This window comes from Clavelina lepadiformis, chromosome 4 (genome assembly GCF_947623445.1).
Source record: "Clavelina lepadiformis chromosome 4, kaClaLepa1.1, whole genome shotgun sequence".
Taxonomy (NCBI): domain Eukaryota; kingdom Metazoa; phylum Chordata; class Ascidiacea; order Aplousobranchia; family Clavelinidae; genus Clavelina; species Clavelina lepadiformis.
In genome coordinates this window covers 22,138,623-22,154,226 of record NC_135243.1, presented here as the reverse complement: position 1 = coordinate 22,154,226, position 15,604 = coordinate 22,138,623, and the positions used below count along the sequence as shown (strand labels likewise).

The window sequence follows — 15,604 nt, the reverse complement described above, 5'->3', positions numbered from 1 at the left end:
GTGAACTGCTCCTTTCCATGAATTACAAACATCGTGTTTCATTGCAAAAAAACAATTTAACAAATTAACCAAACAAATTTTTATTCAACCTTAATGAGAATTCTGACCGTCACGTGGAGAAATTCACAAAGAAATTCGAGGAGAATCCTTGTCAGCTTTGCTCAAAGGTCAACGCGCTTGCAAAATTCGATTGTTTAACTTTTCTTGGTCAAAAAGTCCACAACGGCACTAAAAGCATATTGAACTAACTATGTAGTTGAAAATTGCAAGCTCTGCCAACATAGCTAACTTGGTGCTCTCATAATAAGTATCGTAATCTAATGCTTAACACAAGATGTACGGGATATGAGGTTAAACATGACTTCAGTTACTCATTGAATATTATAACGCTTATACACAGTATGGAACTTTAACGGTGAAAGAAAAGTAAATAAAAATCAAATATTGTTTCCGAAAAGGCAGTTTTGTTTTGATGCTTTGCTTAAGATCGTGAGAATGGACTTTGATGTGTTAAAATTTTCAAACGAAGACGAAGATTTTTATTCTACAACATCCTGTAAGTAAAAAGGATTAAAATCATTATTACCTTTCTTGATTTGTCTTCATTTTTTGCAGTAATAACAATTTACGTCGTTAAAAAAAGTGCAATATATTTTGCAGTAAACGAGACTGAGGCGATAAAGATTACCAAAAGAGAGAATGGAAAGATTAACTTAGATAAAAGCGTTCTTGAAAAGGTTCTTGGAAATCCGAAAGTGGCAAAGTATCCTGTTGCAATTTATTCTGTGGCAGGTCCATTTCGAACTGGAAAATCTTTTTTGTTCAATTTGTTTGTTCGTTATTTAGAACGAAGAGAGGTAATGTAAATTTAATTTTGAATATATACCCAATTAAAAGTTTTTTTTAAGTTTTAAGTTAAGTTTTCTTTTAATTAAGATACTTTTTTCTTCCATTAACCGACAAGTTTCAATTTGACAAACACGATAAATCTTTTATGTAAAAAGACCACAAAAAGTGTTCCACCACCACTTGACCCAAACGACAAAGAGCCTCTCACTGGACCTTTTAAGTTCCAAGGTGGAGTCAGTGAAGGCTGCACGGAGGGAATATGGATTACAAAGGAACCATTTATAATCTCCACCAAGACCAAAAAAAAGGTATGATTAAAAATATCAAAGTACTAAACATTATTTCCAACTTTGATTCATCGTTTCCTACGCAGGTTGCTCTATTTCTTATGGACACACAAGGTGCATTTGATCAAAAGTCCAGTATAAAGGAAGGCTCAATTTTATTCGCCTTAAGTCTGTTACTCAGTTCCTACCAATTCTTTAACTTGAAAACCAACATCGATAGCCTTCATCTTCAAGCTTTGGGGGTAAATTGCATTAAGATTTATTTTACGTTTATTTACACAAAACAACCTAAAAACTAGCATTGATTTATAGCATTGCTATGAAATTTCGCATTAAGTAAAATTTTACACGCTTTTTCAGAACTTTGCAGAGTATGCACAAAATGTTAGAGATACAAAGTCTAGCTTTTTAGTCCAGGTTAGTAACTAGCTATTCAATTCCGTTACTTGGACTTAAGGCATACCGTAAACTCATTTTAATACAAACCTATAATTTTAGTGTAATTGAGTATTTCTGTTTTCAATAGTTACAAGATAATTCTTTTTACACTTTATTTTGGTTTTTTATGGAACAGAACTTCATGTTCCTTATTCGTGACTGGAAAACAATAGAAGATCACAAGCACGGTTTGTATGGTGGAAAATGCTATCTCAAGACTGTTCTTGACGGAGATGACGGGGCAGATGAAAACGTCAAAACCAACAAATTCCTCAAAGAAAACTTTTCGGAGCTTTCATGTTATCTTTGGCCCTCTCCAGCTCCCAAAATCGAAGAAATGGGGAAAAACTCCAAAGTTTGTGATATGAAAGGTAATAATACCTTAAATTAATGAAAACCCATGCTCTTTCTTTGCGTTGCCTTAAAACTTTATAGTAAATAGTTTTATTATTAACAGTCAGGTTTATATTTCAAAAACTATTTTCAAAATCTCGTTCTTAAAAATAGTATTGCAACGTTGTTGTCAGATGTCGGCCTTGTCTTTATGAAGAAAGCGACTGAGTTTTTCCATTATCTCTGCTTTGAGAATAAGAATGAGAATCTCATGGTGAAGCGGGAAGGCGCAGAAGAGCTTAATTGCAAGAAACTATATGAATTCGCAAGTCATTTTGCTGATGTCATCAACCAAGGATCAATCGATACAGTAGAATCATATTTTGAGGAAAGTTATAATCTAAAATTGAGCAGAAATTAACTTCATGTATGCTTCATTCTTACATATATGTATCAATCGCTACAGGCGGGAAAAGCAGCTAAAATAGAACTTATCTTCCGCGATTGTGTTGACATCTACAGATTGTGCTTGCAGGTAAGAACGCTACCAACTGAAAATTACCCAATAACTGAAATTAATGAGAGTTAATAATTATCAAACGATTGGTCGCTCACAGTAAACCTAGTTTCTGTTTACAGAATTTTGGCAATGAACCACTCAACGAGCGTCATGAACGTGGTTTGAAAAAAGCTCTCAATGAGTTTCAAGAAAAATCGAAACATGGTAACAAAGACCTCAGGATAAAGGGCCAAGAGAATTTGCTGCAAGAAATTGAAAATATATATGTATTGTTATTGTTTCAATTCCTAGACTAAATAACCATCATTTAAATTTTTAAAATCGAGTTGTATCTGTTTGATGTTACATATATGTTTTCAACAATCAATGCTTTCAAAAATAGTTTGATCGGATCATTTTTAACGTATATTGTTACTACAAGATACAAATGATGTTTATTTTTTACTCAGTATATTCAAACCATTATAAGGTCAACTATAATATTTTATGTGGTCTCGGTCCAAATGCCTATTAAAGTAAAGTAGAAATTTATTATGTGCATTTTAATTTCCAGTTACTAAAATTTTTAAACAAAGTATCTCGCAATATTGCATCTTGGTTTTTAAATGCTGTTTGTACAGCTTTTAGAACAAAAAAAAGAAAAAAACAACGCCCTTTTAGAAGAATGTGTTGAAATGTACAGAATGCATATGGTAAGCCTTATAAATTGTAATTTACTGTTAATTTTCGTTATTCCTGCCAACTACTAGCAAAGTATTTCTGCAGAAAAAAGATTTCTCAGGCGTTGAAGAATTCCTGAAAGTCCATTCTAATGAAAAAGAAAACGCTGAAAATCGTCTCAAAGCTAATCATATCAAGATGAACGATAATAGCTTAGCTACAGCATTGAACAAGTTAAAAAAGGAAATAATGTCAATGTTCAAATCAATGAAGGTAACTCTTAATTCTAAACCTAAAACATTTTATTTTCCCGTCGTTGTTTAAGCTCGTGTACTCAATACACGCACATGTGCATTCAAACAGGGGCAAGTAGAACATCGTTATTTGGAAAACGCAGCTGAAACAGTGGCAGAAAAGTGGTTCAAACATTTCGAGGTATCATTGAAATGTCAAAATTTGTAATCAGAATCATAAGTAGGCCTACTACTATCACTACTGTATAAAGTATAATTACTGCGCATAAAAACTACTTTGCTGTTTCGTATTTATGTCAACTGAATGACAAAAAAACTATTTAACAATGCCAGTTTACGCTTTTTCCAGTATATAGCTATAAACCAATTCTACAAGTTTAGATGTAATGAAAAATCTAGCAGTACATACACAACTTCTTTCAAATGAATTCATAGTAGTGTTAATTTAATTTCATTGCAGAATACACCTTCAATAAAATTCGAAGAACGGTCCAAACAAGGACAACAAAAATTTCTTTCAAACAGCTTCAGTTTGCACATTGTGCTGTGGTGGATACCAGCTCTTCCTGCTCCTTTATCTTTCCAATCTGTATGGTGACCAATACGTCCAATAACCGTAACTGAACTTTCTATGAACTTAACTCAAAAATAAACCGGACACAAAACAGGGGTCGCTGAATTTCAAATAAGGAAATCATTTCCAACCTTAGTGGGAGACCTGGAACTGGGAAGAGGAAACTAACTTCTCATAATGAGGAATGTAGGAGCTTGTTTCTAAGCGTTGGCAGTCTGCCAGGTGGTATCAGTTATTACTGTCAGTTACAATCTTTCAACACAACGGTTGTTGATGAATGATACAGAAATAATTCAGCATATCTAAGAAACGCTCACTTACACTTTCTTTGCACAGTGTAATGAACCCACTGGTGCGGCCAATCGTATAGCAGGTGCCGCATCAGTTGTGATGGAGATGAGCTTGAAAAGCGGAATTTTTCTCTCGTTAACAATTCGTATGAAATTATTAAAGATACCGTCGCCTCTGGTGTGTGTGTCCTTTTAATGGTAAAATGGTGAGCAGTTCTTCCTTGGCGCTCATAACTTCAAAATTCATACTCTACTACCAACATTCAGTCGACTAATCAACTTTAAGGAAAAGGCGTTTACACGTGTCAATATTCTTCCTCAGTTGCTCCTCCACATCCACGGCCATTCCCTTGTAGTAATATTACGAAAGAGTTGCAAATCTGTTATGACCTTCACGATCGCTGTTTTATTTTTAAAGTTGCTGAAATGGCCGTCTGCTGCCTCGACAAAGGCTTACTTTGAAAAGCATTGGGCTTATCTTATGAGTACCGGTATCTTAACTTATGAGGGTGTCTTCACTTATCTTAACTCAATTTACCTGTTGAATTATCTGACTATAGTATATGGTTGCGTAGGTTAGAATATTTTAACCTTTTTTCTTCCGAAATGTTTTAATATTAAAACAGAAATAGTTTACAAGAATAAATAGGCGATAATAACGCTTATAAGATGTGTATTAAATTGCAATCACCATGTCCAACTTAGATGACTCATCTGTTGATCTTGGTGTTTCACTCCGCCAACTCTGCTTGGCTGGTAGAAGTGCGAGCTTATAACGTGAAGAGAGTTAAACCAGTGGTTCCCAACCTTTTTTGGTGTTGGGGCCGAATTTCAAACTTCAGAGTACGTATGGAGCCGCATGAAAACACTCAAGAAATTATAACGAAAATTTTAAAGCATGTACCAACGAATAGCAACACAAACAAGAAAAATAACACAATACAATTTAATGTCCAACTTGGCATTGGCTTTGGGCTTTAACAAGTTTGTCAAAGCGCGGCGCAATTGCAGAGGATGCAGTATGCAGTAGCTGCTTGAGGTGGTCATCGGTCAACCGACTGCGATATTTATTTTTGATTCTGATCATTTTGCTGAAAAGTTGATCCGAATACAGAGGCGTATTTCTGGGCATTTGTTTTCAAGTTGGGATACTTTCCCTCTGGAACTCGACTCCAAAATTCAAGTAGGTCTTCACTTCGAAATAATTGCTTGAGCTCGATATCTGACTGCATGTCCAGCAACTCCAATTGAAAACTATCAGAAGCTGTGGCCACATTAACTGCAATAGGATTTGCGAACATGTTCATCATTGGCAAAAATAAACTCATTCCGTTAATGCGGCGGTTGAACTCATCAATCAAGTTACTGATAAGTCTGCTGTATGCTTCAAATGATCCATTGGTTCGATGGTCAGATAACGTTGGAAAATGTATTGTAACACCACCTGCAAGCTGCGTTTTCCAAAGACAAAGCTTGTTAACAAAAGCAATTGCTGTGCTGTACAAATTGTGACAAAACTTGCTATTGCCTTGTAGAGTTCGATTTAGAGTGGAAAGGTGTGTAGTGATATCAACAAAAAACGCCAAATCAGCAATCCAAACTTCATCGTCAAGCTGAGGGATATCTATCTTTCCTTCAGCAAACGTTTTAATCTCAGGAAGAAGGTCATAGAATCTTTTGACACATGTCGCGCGGCTTAGCCATCGCACAGCTGTGAACATGATTAGATCACCATACTCAGCGTCAGTATCTGCTAGAAACTTCTTCAACCTCCGATGGTTAAGTGCATTGACTCTAATCCAGTTTACGGTTGTTGTTACCACATCCATCACATTAGACATGTTGAGTGACTTAGCAATAAGACTCTCTTGTTGTAAAATGCAATGATGCCATGTCACAGGAGCAAGATGATCTTCCTCTCGCCATTTATTGATGAGCCCTTGAAGTCCTCGATTTGCTCCAATCATGGAAGGGCAACCATCCGTTGCCACTCCAAACAACTTTGTGGAGTCCAAATGTGCTTCTTCAAGAGTAGCATGAAATTCACGAAAAATATCTGTTCCTTTAGTTGTGCCATGGAGAGAACGCAAAGTGAGATATTCTTCATAAATCGTAAAATCCGGCATAACTCCCCTAATAAACACGGCTAATTGCTCTGTGCCAGTGAAGTCTTTTGAGCTGTCAAGTGCAAAAGAGTAGTATACAAAATTTTTTGATTTCTCAAGAAGCTGATCGTGTTGGTCGTTTGATATACTTTCAATGCGCCGAGTTACTGTAGTATTACTCAGCTGCAACTTTTTTGCCTTTTGTTGTATGGCACTTGAACAGCAATCTGTTGCAAACCTAACTATCGCCTGCTTCATAATTTCACCATCCGAATATGGTTTCATATTGCGAGCAAGTAGATAGCTCAACTTGTATGATGTTTTGGTAATACATCCAGATTCATTACTAACCTTGAACATATTTGTTTGCTTATTCCATGCTGACTTAAGAGATTCCAACTTTCTTTTCCTTGGTAACAATCATATTTTGAAGAATGAGTTTTGTAGTGCCTCTCAATGTTAAAAGATTTTACACTACTTATCACCGCAGGACATAGAAGGCAATGTGCTTTGTTGTCTACCTCAATTTGAAAATACTTTTCTTCCCAAGCGCTTTGAAAGACCCGATTCTCCTGCTGAAGAGTACGTGCTTTTTTTGAAGGCTGATCTGACATAATTTTAGGCTGAATATACTAAAACTTATGCAAATGGCTGATTATCCTATTATAGTTTTATAGCCGCAATAACTGCTTTTTTCAGTCTGTTTTATAGGACTTACTAGAAATTTTACACGTTTCGTGGTGTGTTGACCGTCACACCATATCAACCTAATTAATTCCATTAATCGTTTATGATTCACTATAAGTAGACAATGGGCCATTCAAAACAGAATAAAGTAGGCTACAATGGATGAAAAGAAAAATGAAAAGTTCACTGACAGTGCAACCTCTACAACCCCATGACAATGAAGTTTGTAAACAATTTTGACTTTGTAAAAATTTTGACCTAACGCTATAAGTTTTGACTTTTTTTGACAAGTCAAGAAATAATCGCCCTAATTATCATAAATAGATTTTTTATATTTTTTGTGGGATTTTCAGGGGTCAATGAGAGCCGCAGGAAGGCTAGCTTGGAGCCGCATGCGGCTCTAAGAGCCGCGGTTGGGAACCTCTGGTTAAACTGTTCGATATGAAAAACCCTGCGTGTTTTTCTGGTGCAATGAGCATAAGAATGTTTACACAATGGGAGATACATATAGCTAAAGCTGACACGTGAAGACAAGAATAAATAACTAGTGTTAAAGTTCTGAAGCGGGCATTTCCGATAAAGACTTCTTATCAAAATAGATGCCGGAAAACAAGGTGGGAACCCACTAAGACTAAAAGGAAAGGTTGAAATTGAAAGGTTGTTAACACGAATTTACTCAGAGCATGTTTCCAAATATCAATCGACAGTTGAAGTGTTCATGTAAAAACAGATTCATAAATTTCAATTAATAACTAAACACTTTTACAAGAAATAATGTAATGGTACAGTATCAAAAACACCACCCAGGCCGCTCCATATCTCTCTCGGTAGGAAGGAAAAAGTTAGCAATGCTGCTGAAACATACTGGTGATAACAAAAGTGAGCATGAAAAAAACAACATTCAATTAATGAAGTTATGGATGACTGAAGGAATAATCACAGAAGATAATACAGTTACATTATGTATGGAAACTGCAAGTGCAACATGTTTTGCAAATAGCCTACTGTTTGTACTGGTCATATGGCAGATTGTCGTTGGGAACTTGACACGTGAGTAAGTCAAGAAACTGCTGCAAGTGAGCAATATAGACAGCAGATGTTGCCACTATTATTAGTGTAGATTTTTGCCAGTGAAGGAAATTGTGCAACAAGCCAAAATGTTTCCTCCAGTCGATGAAATGGAGGTAGAAGATCTGCAGCCAAAGTGGTTGTTGGAGCAGAAAAATCAAGAAATGGCACCAAAAATTGTTTTCCCTAACGGCTAAAATTGCTTTTACACAGAGCCAATCACCCTTCGTTGCCATTCAGCCAGATCAGTGCGTCGAGGCATGAAGTAACTACAGCCTTGTACACCCGGTCTGATTAGTGGTAGTTGAGGTGAGGAAGACGACTGTGGACACAGTGAATCGAGTCGCGTGAGATCAACAAAGGAAGCTGTGAGCGATGAAACAGCCAAAGTATAAGAAGTAGAATTGTCAATATAGTAGTCAGGGGAAGATACAGGCACATAGCATGCCACAGACATACTCAAGTACAGTACTGTGGTACAGCAGTGACGACAAAATCTGTAGAAAAACCAGAGTAGTGGTAATAATAGACACAATAAAAATTAATAATTGTTGCTGGATGTGTATTAATGGCACCTTGCTTTAAATCCAGTGTACAAATTGCTGCATAAGTGCATATATATCTAATTATTGAAAACGTACAGCTCAAGTACTTTATGTACATACAGCAGTATATGTTGGTCCTTTCTTTTAATTGCAATCATTAAGATGCAATACTTGGAAATGGTGCCTGCATTTTCTCATTCCAAGGGAAGAATTTGTTTGTTTGAAGAGTGCATTCACTTTGAAATTGTAGGCATGACGATTTCAGGATTAACAAAGTGTTTTCTGGAAGAGACAATTGTTTCCAGAAAACTCCCAGAGTCTGATTCAGCTGGTTTCAAATTTAGCTGGAAAAGATGGGTGTCTTCATCTTTTCCTGTTGTGAAAGCAGGAAGGTCACATAAAATTGACAAATACAACTTAAAGTGAGAGGTAAGTCCAGAAACAAGTTGGCCTTACATCAAAGTGAAGTTGTCAGTAAACATATTAGAGAAAGAATATTTAATAATATCTAGTGGTTAGGCAGTTATTGCCAAACTTTTATCGCAAATTATAACAGAGTTGGTGGCTAGTATGAAGTAACAACGTAAAAATAATATACTTGACGACTGGGGTTAAATTAGGTATGATAGTAGTAATAGGTCAGTAACGTGTTTTGGATAGAACGTAAGCAACTAGTACCAGCCAGCATGCAACATTATTTACAAAATGAATGAACTTTTCATAGAAATGTTACAGATATGACAGTACATATAATCGTGAAGCATTCTTGTCTTTACGGCAGTTACGAGTACAGGTCTAGGCTAATGCCAATAGCAAAGATTGAGCTCAGTAAGCTGTAGCTTAGTATCTACATTCACTTATACAAATACAGCAACAGTAAGCTAGATTATGCTTAATTACACAAGATATTTCTGTTATGCACTGAAATTTGCATTCAATTATACCTATTTGTTGTCGGCCACATGAAACAGTCTATTCATACGTGATCCAAACACTTAAGTCCTGAGAATTGCTTTTTCACTGTAACATCATACTGGCCGCCACCACCGACTGGCCAATTCTGTCCTAATCAAGTGATAAATATGGGTTGTTTATGGTACACATATAACGCAAAAATACTTAACCGGAAAATTTTAGAAGTAAAAACCTTTATCCAATATACTTACTTACAACCAAATGTGTTTTTATTAAGGCCAAATCGTTTTTGGACTTACCACTAACTTTAAAAATACAGAGCACTTTTTTAGTGGTAGAGAATGGATAATAAATTAAATTTCAAAGCACATGCAACGAATGCAGATGTTAGTGGTCATACCAGTATTCATAAACTTTCTTCAAGTTATGATTGGTTGAAAGCAACATTATATACTGCAGCTCATTATCATAAATTATGACATCAAGACGATCTTTGCCAACAATATTGTCGAAATTGCGGTCAGTTCTACAAAGACAACATAAAACAACCACTATAAATTCAGCGAACCTTTAGTTATACTGTAAAGTGTGTAATCTTAAGTATAGTTGAGCATTACATTCAACCTTTTCTTAAATAAATTGCATACAGCTGATGTTGGAGCGTGTCATTTAGCCAACGCAATTCATTGAATAACTTCCAGCATTTATTTGTGGTATCATCTTTTACCCCAGCATTACTTCTTTTTGAGGATGACACAAGTTTTTTCTATTTTATGTACTGGTCTCTTACAAACCTACACTTTTTTACATAATCAGCTGAAAAGAGTAACAACATCCTACTTAAAATTCAAGATTACCACAACACTCCTGTAAGCCAAAATATGCATGTTTCGAAATTTCAGATGTATGAAATACAAGCAGGCTGCAAAGTTTTACTTAGATATGGACAAAAGAGGCTCTTACTAATTGAACAAGCTTTTCAATGTCTATTATTACTAACTACCCAATTACCGGTACTACCACTAACATAAATCTACACATAAAATGGTTACATTACAATGACAGAATAGGCTATGTTTTCTAAAGTTTAGAACCATTAACAATTTACATCACTTTACTGATAAATATTCTATACGTGTGTGGTGTAGACCTAATACTGTTACTGCTACAGTAAATTATGAAGCTATAAGCCTACAAGCAGTTAGGGTTAGTGAGTGTATTGTTTTGTATATAGGCCTAGCGCCCTAGCCAGAAAACAGTAACATCGCAAATTACTGAAGATGACATAAGTACAAAAATAGAAATTATGCTATGGTCTGGAGATGAACAAATTACAGATCCTGCATAGGCTACGATACTTTTACGGCACTTTAATGCAATAGGGTACTGAGAAGTATAACCTATAGGCCTACACTATACAGGTCTAGGCTACCGGGAGCGTACTACAGAACTAAAGCTGACAAACTACCACATTAATGAAAAACTACTACGTTGCTTAAATTAGCAGCGGTACAGGATTTTTACGTTACATTACAGAAATGTAACGACACTGATAATAATTTAATCTAAAGTACTGTAAATACTATGGCGACTGCGGACCAAGCCCACAGCATATACCGGTAGGCTTATTACGTTTAGCGGACAAAAGTATAGCAATGTTCTACTCGGTTTCGTATGTAAAATGCGGAAGCGTTTTTGTCCGCTTGGTACGTGCGTATTCTGAATAAATGGTAGATTTCTGATAGGTATCGTATGCGGAATGCCCGTATCCGTTTACTTGCGTATCGGAAAACGTATAGGCCTACCCACGGACGATTCAACCCCGGACGAGTCAACCTACGGACGATTCAACCCGCTGTGGGGATCATGTAGAAATTGCAATTAGTTATATTTATTGGCATTGCATAAAGTTTTGATTTCTCTCCAGGCAGATAATAATGTGCAAAGCTTGTAGCGGGCTGACGTAGATTGAAGTGTTTCAAGTAGCGTTGTTTTACGGCGTAAAGTTTGAAGTGTACTTGATGAAATGTTTGGATGACGTAGATTCGTAGAATAATAGATATTACACACATACACGTAGCAACGATAAATGAACATGGCGTTAGCTGATTGGCTGACGTGTATGATATAAAACGTTAAGCTTGGTTCAAATCGTTATGCTCTGGATGCTCGGGCCGGCGAGTCTCTGCAAGGGCTTGTCCCTTCAGGACTTGCTAGTACTTCTCTCGGTTTTTAGTTTTGGATCTGTTTTACGTTTTGCCACATTCAGTATTGAATTCAAACAATAGTTCTATTCAAAATGTGGAATGATGATTAATTGGTTTCGATGTGACAACCTATTCGGACAATATAACAAATTAAACTTTATGAAGTTGGTGTTGATTTAAGAAGCAATATAGAGACAGTAAACGCAACGGAGTCAAAGACAATCATAGGAGTCAGACTATAAGACTGTAAGACTTGGTTTGGCTTAGGTCATCCCTAAACCACCATTACACTACACCATTTCCCATACCGCGGACGATTCAACCCACGGACGATTCAACCCGCGGACGATTCAACCCGCGGACCTTTCAACCCGCAGACGATTCAACCCACGGACGATTCAACCCCGGACGATTCAACCCAGGACGATTCGACCCACGGACCTTTCAACCCACGGACGATTCAACCCCGGACGATTCAACCCCGGACGATTCAACCCAGGACGATTCATCCCACGGACCTTTCAACCCACGGACGATTCAACTCCGGACCATTCAACCCGCGGACGATTCAACCCACGGACGATTGGCTTAGGGCCTTAGGTTAATAAGGTTATCACCAAGTTACTTTGTAGCCAATATTATGTAAGCTAAATAAAGCTAATATATAGGCGGCAATAGGCCTAAGCTAATATAAAGCGTTTTGTGTTTCCTTTCTTTCTTTTACCACTTCTTGTTACTACAAACAAAGGGTACTACAAACGGTAATTAATTAGCTCATATGAGCGATTGCACGCAGATACATCAATTTATCTGGCTCATTTGCATAATTGCAAACCTTTGCCGAAAGTCTGTGAGCCAGGTGCGTGTATTTGCTTCGTGGTTGGTCCAAATTAACAACTGCTGCGTTTTGAGCACCGAGCCGTTGTATCGCGATATCGCGTTTTATACCGTCCAAAAATGACCAAATGTTCGGATGAGAACACAGAAATAGTGATTTGAGGGCATTGTTGAATGGGGTTGAACGGCAACGGGTTGAATCGTCCGTGGGTTGAATCGTCCGCGGGTTGAATCGTCCGGAGTTGAATCGTCCGTGGGTTGAAATGTTCGCGGGTTGAATAGTCCGGGGTTGAATCGTCCTGGGTTGAATCTTCCTGGGTTGAAAGGTCCGTGGGTTGAATCGTCCAGAGTTGAATCGTCCAAGGTTGAATCGTCCGCGGGTTGAATCGTCCGCGGGTTGAATCGTCCGTGGGTTGAATCGTCCGCGGTTGAATGGTCCGCGGGTTGAATCGTCCGCGGGTTGAATCGTCCGTGGGTTGAATCGTCCGGGGTTGAATAGTCCTGGGTTGAATCGTCCGTGGGTTGAATTGTCCGGGTTGAATCGTCCGTGGGTTGAGTCGTCCGACCACCACAAAAAGCAAGCAAAAAGTTTTTCAGAGTTTTCCAGGGCGCTTCGGTTAGCCAAAAATCAGCTGACGGTACACCGACAAAATTGTCAAGGATTCAAAGGGACATACATTTTTGTTTCAAATGCATTTGGACTATTTGTAGGGGATTCGTTGCTACATTAACACGTCACGCCAAGAATAATCACGGCAATAATCTTTACTTTAATGTCAGTAAAAAAATAATTAGGTCCGATCACGTTAAAGTGGTGTAATACCAACAATCGCAATCAACAACTCATGAAGAACAACGAGAACAAGCTTCGATTCCAACTGAAATGGAAGATAACGTCGTTTCGCTTTGTGACAATGTGTCCCTTTCTGACTTCGAAACCTCCGAAGGGGGTAATCAAAAAACAACTTGTCAACCAACAATAACGCCGGGTCAAACACAAATATCTACCAACGCAAATTCTGAAATTTCAATGCAAGAAACCTCTGAAACACGCTTGAACAACATAAGCGAAAAGTTTGATTGTTTATTCAAGTAAGGAGAACACTTGTGCGATGGGTCATCCAACTGAAACAGCAACTTTGGTGGAAACAATGAGAAACGCCAGAAGTTTATTGGAAATTCTTCCGGAGTCTGGTATATTTATCCAGGAGAAGCTGAAGGAGAAATGGTAAAATTTGTAGTTTGTTTCGAGGCTTTGTTTCAAAGCAACCCGAAGCAGCAGTGACCTGTTTGTTCAACAGGTCACTTCAACATAGAATGATTGTCAGCAATGTCAAGCAAACAAAGACGTCGTCACATAGCGCATGTACGTAAAATAGACATCACAGGTTTAACGTAGACAAAGATAATAATTAATAAAACATAGGCTGCGTATGGGCATAATACATTACAATGGCTCAAACCAAAACAGCCATTGAAGACAAGGCACTGTTTAACATGGACTGTGATGACGAACTGGACAAAACAAGCTTACAACAGTAGTTTATCTGCAAGCGGAGAAATGCGTTAACTAAAGCAACGCTCAAGCGTTACAAAAATGATGTCGCGATTGAGTTTCCATCGGGGGTTTAACGTTATATAGTTTTACGCCTGGGTTGTCCAAGAAACGAGCCAACTGGGTCCCGTCACCTACAGTATTTTTGAATGGTCCTTGGCCATCATCACGTTTTATCTGACATAAAACTGCGTTATTCAGGTGCAAGTTATTTTCCCGTGCATTTAGTTGTGATTTTTTTACTTGCATTTCGTTAACTGTAAGATAAACTGAGTTAGGGTACGTTATTACAAAGAAATTTAATATGTGTGCAAAACAGTAAGAATATCCTATCCAGCTGCGATTGTATATGGTCCTAACTGCCACGAGACCCTTAAAAGTTAACTGTTAAGTGCTGTTATGAGTTACATGTACATGAGTTACATGTAGAAGAGTTCCATCTTTCGCAACACATCACTGAACCCACAAAGAACCATGAAGCATTGTCGTCTTTTATTCGCCCATTTTCAGAACAAAATCATTTGAATAATAATTTTTCTAGATCTTTGTCTTATATAGCGCTAAGCTGCGTAGACTTTGCGTTTGTTGCACTTTTTAGAGTTGTAGCGACAAGTGGGTCGCTACGGTTGGGTAATTTTTTTAAAGCTTTAAGTGATGTTTCCTCGACATACTGTTTAGCATTTTCAGATACAGAATAAATTTTACCACCGATGGCATTGTTAATGATCTTCCTAATCTTTATTACGTTGTAAGCAAAGCAACAATCTTCACGCGTAGTAAATAGCCCGGCCACTGGTTAGCATTTTAGTGCATTGCCCTCAGTGAAAAAATTGTGGACACTTCTGTTCTATGCCACATACAAAATGTGTTTCAAACTGTATCAGATTATTGCAATCAAAATAGTATGAAAGAGTATAGGTATAGCCAAGTTATCTCTTGCATTGTAACTATAACTGACACGAAATAAAATGTCAATAAGTCACATACAACGGTCCCCGTTGCTTGCCACTTGAATTTTGCAACCGTTTGTGAGTGTTGTTTGAGTGTACAAAATTTGTACGTCAGCTGCAACCATGCGATCATTCATGCTTTGCAATTCTATATCTGAAGAAGCGTTTAAACGTGATTTAATAATTAACGAGACGATACAGCTCTCAAGCCTTTGGTAAGTGTTGCAATCACTCCAAACATGATACTTTGTTTGACAACTGCTTTACAGGGGTAAACCTGAAAACAGCCAAAGAGTACATTATATTTGCATTTGTCATGTGTTGCAGTGATAAGAGTAACGGTCATATGTGAGCCATATTTATCAATTGCGAGTTGTCGCATTAATTAGTTGTCGCATGTCGATAATTAAATTGGTTAAACGCCGTTTAATGTAACAGTAAGATAGTTCATTGGAAATTGTATTTGTATTTTGATTTAGGTCAAAGCTTAGTAAATTTTTAGCTTATTCGAAACTAATTTTCGAGATTAA

The 15,604-nt window shown here is 37.3% G+C and overlaps 2 protein-coding genes and 1 long non-coding RNA gene across 4 annotated transcripts; 1 reads left to right on the top strand and 2 right to left on the bottom strand.

Annotated features, from left to right (window-relative positions):
* Nucleotides 1-1,064: 1,064 nt before the first annotated feature.
* On the top strand, nucleotides 1,065-4,064 carry LOC143452831 (atlastin-3-like). Its single transcript, XM_076953958.1, has 11 exons — nucleotides 1,065-1,157; nucleotides 1,223-1,378; nucleotides 1,497-1,553; nucleotides 1,711-1,945; nucleotides 2,102-2,296; nucleotides 2,375-2,442; nucleotides 2,547-2,693; nucleotides 3,048-3,119; nucleotides 3,193-3,360; nucleotides 3,451-3,522; nucleotides 3,802-4,064. Exons 2-11 carry the CDS (start codon nucleotides 1,238-1,240, stop codon nucleotides 3,937-3,939), a joined length of 1,293 nt encoding a protein of 430 aa, XP_076810073.1. The 5' UTR covers nucleotides 1,065-1,157; nucleotides 1,223-1,237; the 3' UTR covers nucleotides 3,940-4,064.
* A 1,208-nt stretch (nucleotides 4,065-5,272) lies between these two features.
* Nucleotides 5,273-6,595, bottom strand: LOC143453048 (general transcription factor II-I repeat domain-containing protein 2-like). The gene has a single exon (XM_076954200.1). It carries the CDS (start codon nucleotides 6,593-6,595, stop codon nucleotides 5,273-5,275), a length of 1,323 nt encoding a protein of 440 aa, XP_076810315.1.
* A 739-nt stretch (nucleotides 6,596-7,334) lies between these two features.
* Nucleotides 7,335-10,337, bottom strand: LOC143452250 (uncharacterized). Of its 2 annotated transcripts, none has more exons than XR_013114969.1 (5): nucleotides 10,150-10,337; nucleotides 9,926-10,051; nucleotides 9,555-9,675; nucleotides 8,731-8,983; nucleotides 7,335-8,562 (listed from the first exon to the last, which is right to left on the bottom strand). It is a non-coding gene; the product is annotated as an uncharacterized LOC143452250 (long non-coding RNA). The 2 variants fall into 2 exon arrangements; XR_013114968.1 differs by having other exon boundaries at nucleotides 9,555-9,670.
* Nucleotides 10,338-15,604: the final 5,267 nt, after the last annotated feature.

What these genes read in the sequence shown, in the direction of transcription:
- LOC143452831 (XM_076953958.1), top strand. Translation starts at nt 1,238, where the DNA reads ATGGACACACAAGGTGCATTTGATCAAAAGTCCAGTATAAAGGAAGGC. An exon ending in AAATGTACAGAATGCATATG is followed by an intron (nt 3,120 to 3,192) that starts GTAAGCCTTATA and finishes GTATTTCTGCAG; the next exon opens with AAAAAAGATTTCTCAGGCGT. An exon ending in AGTGGTTCAAACATTTCGAG is followed by an intron (nt 3,523 to 3,801) that starts GTATCATTGAAA and finishes ATTTCATTGCAG; the next exon opens with AATACACCTTCAATAAAATT.
- LOC143453048 (XM_076954200.1), bottom strand. Translation starts at nt 6,595, where the DNA reads ATGAAACCATATTCGGATGGTGAAATTATGAAGCAGGCGATAGTTAGG.